We start from the raw sequence: 8,140 nt of genomic DNA, 5'->3' as shown, positions 1-8,140 counted from the left end.
GTGGACGCTATTGTGCTTTTCAAACAGATATATATGTATTTTAAATAAAATTTAAACAAGCATTTAAACTAGATCAAACTACGACAACTAACGTATTTAACTGACTTATCTCAACTAACCAAGTCACCTTTAAATTTTAAGTCACTCAAAATTAAAATAAGCCAACCTTAAACTCACTTATTTAAGTTACCCTCCATGCATTCCAGATTTTCACACCATGACGCGTCTCTATCTCCACCTCATCAGCTCACCCATCCCCACAGCAAAAACAGCACACCAACCCCCTACCATGCACACCCCACATTGAATATCACAAGAATATCCATTTCTCACTTGAACTTAAAATCAAGAGTTCAACCCTTTTAAAGAATACTAAAATGCAATTAATCCCCCCCCCGCCGCCGAAAATACTCCATTAAGAACATGTATGCTCGCCCTACCTTAACCTGCCCCCTCTCCCTTTACCGTCCCTACCTCACCCCACTTCCTCTTTCCCTCATCTAAAAAGCCTCCTTCATCCAATATAAACAATATAACGAACTATCTTTCTATTAGACTCATACTTCAAGCAAGCCTTTCCAGCATGCTCTTTCGAATGTCATAACCTGGATTATTTTGCCATCTTTAGTAATTTCATAACTATACTATTGATTCAGAGGTCCATTACACACTTAATTCAATGCTCAAATTCTATCATTCATGGGGATAATTACAATGGAATGGTATATCTACCCAATTTCGGATATACTTTTTCAACACCGAGAAAGCATTTGGACCAAAGCAAATAACACACAATCAACGCAACAACGAACAAGACTGCCCGGTATACTTTTCGAAATATCAAGAAGGAGAAGTACATTTCCGCTATATGGAATATCGCTTTCTCCCATGGGCCTATTTTCTGATGACACTGGACTACCTCCGATAATGGACCACCCAGGTTGTATCAACTTCTCTTTTTGTACAATTTTCTCCATATAATCATCCACAACCACTCAAAAACTATTTTCAATAATTGTGCTGAAATGCAAAATAGCGTCCACTCGCAGCTGAACATTTTGCTAACTGCATTTCATTTCCTCTGATGATATGAGCCATTGTTGAAAATCCATGGATTAAGGAAATTAAAATAACACCTTCTATATATTCCTTTGTCAATCAACAAATTCTTAAATCGAATATATGCCTCTATATGTTGTTATTTCAGAATTTAAAATTAAACCACTAAATTTATATATATATATATATATATATATATATATATATATATATATATATATATATATATATATAAGCAAAATCCGATCTCGCATTTTGCTAATCCTTACCCTCTGTAGATTAAGGACTATTGTGCTTCCTTTTTAAAATTAAATATGTTTTTAACTCTTTTTCAAAGTGTTTTTTAACATGTTTTATTAACTACTTGTTCTTATAATATATATATATATATATATATATATATATATATATATATATATATATATATATATATATATATATATATATATATAGACTTATATGTAACATACTGAGTTCGTGTAATTCAGTAAGTTTTCATATACCAATGAGTTTTAAGCCAAAAAGAGTTGACTTAAGGAGTAAGCTACAAAATTATCATGTTTCATAATTGAGCATTTATATACTGTGGATGCAAAATCAAGACTTCAAACAGGGTGTTGATGGCAACAAAAAGTGTATTTCATTTTACGTTACAATTGTTTCCATGTCCAGTCGACAATTTCAAACATTATATCGTTTGAAAATTTTCCAAAACAAGCATTTCTTCAGACTTTATGAATAAACACACTTTGACAATAGAGCATTTTTGATTGTTCAACTGGACATGGAAACAATTGTAACGTAAAATGAAATACACTTTTTGTTGCCATCAACACCCATTTTTGAAGTCTTGATTTTGCTCCCAAAGTATATATATATATATATATATATATAGATAGATAGATAGATTTTTTTTTTTTACATGAAGGTCACTTATCAAGGCCCGGAAGCCACTCGGGGATAAGGGTTATTGCGTGTACAGTAATCAATGGGATAGTATCGTATTAATCGTTAGTATTGAAGATTTGATAAAGTGTCTTACTTAAGGGGGCGATTCATCAGGAATTTGTTTATGTTGGACTTGAAGACATCCAAGTTGTAGTCAGGTGGGAAACAGGCAAACGGAAGAGAGTTCAACAGGCATGCACTTCTAAGAAAGAAGCTTTGTTCATGGAATCTATGTTTTGATTTAGGCACAGATAAAAAGTGGGGAAAATTATTGACAGTGGTTTCAACTAGACGGGTGTTTTTCATGAAAGATTTGCGAGAGGGGGCCATAGATTGGAGCTCGGACGAACACTTGTCATGGAAATAACGATAAAACAAAGACAGGCTCGCAACGTCTCTTCTGTGAGAGAGAGGTTGCAGGGAAGAGAAAAAGGTATCCCCTACTAAGCCACAAAGTCTATTTTGTACTCTGTCAAGGCAGGATAGGTTGTTTTTAGGAGCTCCTGCCCAGATATGGTAGCAGTATTTCATCCTTGGACATACTTGGCTTTTATACAGATAGAGAATTGCATCAGTAGTGATATATCTTCTGGAGCGGTAGAAGGATCCCACCATTTTCCCAGCGACCTGGGCAACAGACTCAACGTAAGTGTTCCATTTCAGATCAGGAGTAATGGTTAAACCCAGAAGCTTGTCAGAACATGGAGCCTCTCCAAGATGAGAACCATCCATTTCAATTGATATATATATATATATATATATATATATATATATATATATGAACAAATGATTAATAAAATATGTTAAAAGACATCTTGACAAGACATATATATATATATATATATATATATATATATATATATATATATATATATATATATATATATATATATATATATATATATATATTTAAAGCGGAAGTTTCTCAAAAGCTCTTTCGGCTATCATCTCATCAGGAGAAAATCGATAGCGTACAAAATAATATTATGTCGAAAATAAAGAGTTCTAATGGGGAACTTATTGAATATGCCAAAAGTACGGGGGACACTAAAATAAATTTATTAACGCTAGGCACCGCCAAAAATGGCCGCAAAATGAAGTTGTTGTTGTTTTTTAAAACTAAATTACATTTATTAAAATCCATTATTTCTGAGTAACTTTTTTTTTTCCAGAAAGATAAAACCCTGAATTTTATCATATAGAAAACAGAATAATGTAAAACTTTTTCTACTATTTTTAATTAAATTTTAAATGTTAAATTTTCCCAAAAAGTTAACAATTGACATTTTTTGTCTTGCACAAAAAACGTACTTAAATATTAAAAAAAAAAGGTTTTTGAAATAATTAATTTATTTATTTATTGTCTAACTAAGATTTAGGATGATTTTCTAAGAGAATATGCAAAAATATTATAATATAAGTACCTGAATTTCAAATAATTCCACTTATTCATATAGGTAACCAGATATTTCGCGTTCATGTAGAGTCGAGATCGACTCTGTTTACGTTTGCGGATTATAAGAAGAAAACTATGGAAGACCAAACAGGCCAAAAAAACTTATTTTTCAGTGACGAAAATTTCAATGTATTATAAAGCTGAGGCTGGCCAGTACCAGATGGGTGACCATTTGTATGAGGTTGGTTTTTAATGTATATGTGTGTGGGGGCCAGACTCCCCAAAATGGGGGGGGGGGGCAATTTAAAGCAGAATAAAAAAAAAATTATTTCAGCGCGTTTGGTCCACCGTAGTCGAAAGGCGGCAAACGTTTTCAAACGGGATCGAAAAAAATGATGCTATTTTTAACACAAAGGGCACAACATTTATCGAATTTTTTTTTTTTATATCAATTATTCAAAGCATGCCCTGTTTAATAATGGTCATGCATTATTCGGCTCGCTAAAAAAAAATTGTTAATTTATTTATCAAAAATTTTAAAATGGCTTTTTTCGTATAAATATTAAAAAAAAATTTTTTTTGTTTTGCTTAACTTAAATTAATTATTTTACTTAACATATTCACCGAATTTCACACTTCAAAACTCAAAAGCGGGATAATTAAACACAATCGAAGTTCTGATATTCAGACGTCAAAATAAGGTATGCAAACAATTTTTTTTTTTTTTTTTTATCTATAATTCTGTCCCTTACAACAACAAAATATGTTTTGTTCAGTTTCAGATGATTATTTTAAGTATATTTGTTCCCACTTCAAAACAAGGGGGGGTTTTGTAAGCAAAAAAAAATATATATATAAATATCGTTTATGAAAAATAAGTACACTGTTATAAAGTTCATTCTTCTCCTAATAATCGCTGAAAATTTCGTATTGATTGGATAATTACCTGATTTTTGGTAGATTTTTAAAAAGACGGTCCGTCAAAAAGTACTGACCTGCCCCCCCCCCCAATTTTGGCGGTGCCTATAAGATACGTTAATAAGATACGTAAATAAATAAATTTATTAACGTAAGATACGTTAATAAATTTATTTTAGTGTCCCCGTACTTTTGGCACATTCAATAAGTTCCCCATTAGAACTCTTTATTTTCGACATAATATTATTTTGTACGCTATCGATTTTCTCCTGATGAGATGATAGCCGAAAGAGCTTTTGAGAAACTTCCGCTTATTATTTTCAAAACTGTGTGTGTGTGTGTGTGTGTGTGTGTGTATATATATATATATATATATATATATATATATATATATATATATATATATATATATATATATATATATATATATATATATATATATATATATATAAAATAAGGATAGATAGAAAAAGAGAGTAAATTCAATTCTATAAGAGGAGACTTATCAGGATAATATAAAGCACAACAAATTTTAATGGAGCTTATAAAGGAGACATTAGGAGTGAAAAATCAATTCACAAAAACTATATATGGGAAAATATAGAATGAGCCGTTTATTTAATAAGGGTATGCATACTAAATGTATGTATACCCTTATTAAATAAATGACTCATTCTATATTTTCCAATATATAGTTTTTGTGAATTCATTTTCCACTCCTAATGTCTCGTCTCACATTATATATATATATATATATATATATATATATATATATATATATATATATATATATATATATATAGATAGATAGATAGATAGATAGATAGATAGATAGATAGATAGATGGATAGATATTGTTTGTTTGTTTGTTTGTTTTTGTTAGCAATACTTATTGAATTAATTCAATTATTTATATGGAAGCGCATTTTTATCTAAATGCGAGTTGGGAATAATTTTCCCTTTGACCAGTTTGGTACCCCCACATGGTGAGCAGCATATGTATTATTTTAAAAAATATAATTATCTACTGACACGTGTTTTGTCGTATACAAATAACCAGAGTGACTGAATCTAGCGAGATTCAATATATATATATATATGTATATATATATATATATATATATATCATTCAACCACGGTAGTGGTTGAATATATGCTTAAGTCCGAAATTGAATGAATCAAGACACATTCAAACCCCCACCACTAAATTCGTTCGCAACCAAATTTCAAACAGGTCATATAGTTGGATAGAACACCTCATTATTAGCTACATTTTGAAAAAAAAATTTCGAAAATTGGTTCAGTAGAAAAAAAGTTACAACAAAATATGTGGGTTCACAAACAGGAGAGTAAGTACATAAGTGACTAACGCTTTTTTTTTTATTTTGCATAACTTTTTTTGTATATAAATATTTTTTACTGCGATTTTGCCAATATGACATGTTAGTGTAACGGTTAGAGTACGGGGGTTGGTGGAAAGATTTTAGGTTCAATCCCGGGTATCGTTTTTTTTTTTTATAATTAAAAAACCGAACTTTTTTTTAATAACTAATTTTTTTTTAACTCTCCTTATGATTTTATAGCAAAAAATGGTGAATTTATCGATTAAAAATATTAGTGAATTATATGATATACATATTCTTTGAATGAACTCAAATTTTTCGTTATCACATTTGATGAAAAATGTAGTCCCATTTTGGCAATGCGTCTGACCAAGCACTGCGATGTCATCAGCAGCAGCCTGGGCATAAATATTCCTATTTTTAAACTCCTTTAAAAGAGGATTCAGCATACAGTTCCATAGTAAAGGTTATAAAATCCCACTTTGGGGGTTTCATTTAACTACTTCCCTTTTAACAGTTGCCCTAAGTAGTTCTACTTGAACTGTTCTGTGCCTCACCATATACTCAATCCATCGGATGAGTACTGGTGGCACATTGAGTTCTCGTAGCGACTTAAACATACTACTGAAGGGTATGTTGTCAAAAGCTCCAACGATATCTAAAAAGACACCGAGTGCCATCTTCTTTTTTGTTAGTTTACGCTCTATACAGATCACGAATTCATGAACCGCAGTCTCGGTAGAGACCCTGGCTCGGAACTACTGTGATTGAATGATAAATATTGCATAAATGTGTGTTTGAGAGCTAATTTTTGAGTTAGAAAGAATTAAATGATCCTAATTATGATATAATAAAATTATTAATTTTTATGTAAATTATAAAATTATTAATTCCATCTACTAACTAAATAACTAATGAATTAATTTTATTCAAACAATTTTCACTACATAAATATATGCAAATAATAGGGGGGGAAATAAGTTCAATCCAGCGACTGACACCCTTTCTAACTCAACAATAAACAACAACACATGCAAATAATAAATAAAATATTTATCAATATTCAAATTTTATTTTTAGCTGCAATATTTTAAGTCTTAAAAATTTTTATTTTTTACTTTACTAGAATATCTTGTTCTTTACTTTTCCAGGTTGAATTTCTTGTCCTTTACTTTTCCAGGTTTAATAAAATCTTAAGAATATTACTTTTCATGCACGCATTTTTCCATATAATATATATATATGGAAACAATAATTAATTTTAATAATAATTTTTATACTGTGTTGAACACAGATGAAATATATATCAATGAATGTCGCTTGCTTGTTAATATTTATTTTAAATAAAACGTCTTTTCGGTGTTTTCTATGGAAATCGCTCCAGATAAGGTGTGAAGCCACTTGATGTAAGGAGCTAACAAAAACAAAAGATGATTATGACAAATAAAGGAGATGCCTATTGACCTTCATCTTGAAAAGACTAAGACTATAAGTAGTAGGAAAACAGTTAGCCAGAAAATAGTTCTACAAGCCTGCAGTTCTTGGAAAGAATCTATTGGAATTAGAAGCTGTATTACAATGTGGTATTAAAACCTCTGCACCAACCCGTCAACCAAGCTGTAACAAGATCATAAGATCATAAACTTTTGGATTTTGACTTGGTCATTTCTTGCCTTAAACAACTTGGCTAGTCTTACCTCTGAGGGAAACAGAGTTAGTCATTTGTTGTTTCATAAGGTGGCCTTTCACCATGCAAGCTTCATAATTATTATCAAGAAACTTTCTGACAACTACTATTTATCCTTTACTACGTCATAAAGGATGAATAAGTTTTGGAAACTACCACTCGTCCTTTATGACATCATCATTTATCATGTAATCCATTTTCAACCTTTGAATAAATACTAGACCCTACAGAGTAGGTTCGTAAAAACTAAAAAAAGGAAGTTTTGTCTGAATAAAAAAAAACTGAGTGCACTTGGAGATTTGTCAGGTTAAATTTTATATTTTAAATATGCATTTTAATTGATGCACAGCACATGTAAGTATTTAAAGATGTCTGTATATGTGGAATAAATATTTAATATATTTTTAATTCAGAAGCAGATCTCAAGATAATATGTTCGGGATCTTGGGTCGGTTGTCAGTTTACAATTGCATGTACTAAATCCTCTTCTATACTTCAAGTTGTGTTGAAAGGACAGTTTCATAAAGGAAGAAAACAATTTGATCAGCAGAATTGTATTTTTGTTGAGGACTGCAGTTCTGGTCATAGATGAATGGAAGCTATGTCTGGAGAGGAAAAAGAAATATAAAAAATTTATGAAAACTGTTGTTTCTGTTTTGCTGTTTGTGTTATATAAAAAGAACAATATTTTTTTCCAAGTCATTCGTTCTTCAGTTGTAGCCAAATTCCTTGCTCTGTTACTAAATATACATATATATTGTATTGAGATTTCCTATTGTTGTGTTCGGA

General features: G+C 30.6%; 1 protein-coding gene across 1 annotated transcript in view; it reads right to left on the bottom strand.

The window, feature by feature from the left end:
• The window catches only part of LOC145268340 (ubiquitin-conjugating enzyme E2-17 kDa-like), an 84,891-nt gene extending 77,397 nt beyond the window's left edge, over positions 1–7,494 (bottom strand). The window contains exon 1 of the mRNA XM_080123848.1: positions 7,362–7,494. Within this exon, the coding sequence (XP_079979974.1) occupies positions 7,362–7,416 (55 nt within the window). The 5' untranslated portion in view covers positions 7,417–7,494. The remainder of the gene's footprint in view (positions 1–7,361) is intronic.
• Positions 7,495–8,140: the final 646 nt, after the last annotated feature.

Source organism: Euprymna scolopes, chromosome 43 (assembly GCF_053919585.1).
Source record: "Euprymna scolopes isolate OS-2025 chromosome 43, ASM5391958v1, whole genome shotgun sequence".
NCBI lineage: Eukaryota > Metazoa > Mollusca > Cephalopoda > Sepiida > Sepiolidae > Euprymna > Euprymna scolopes.
Note: the sequence above shows the minus strand (reverse complement) of the source record. Positions and strands in the feature narration are given on the sequence as shown.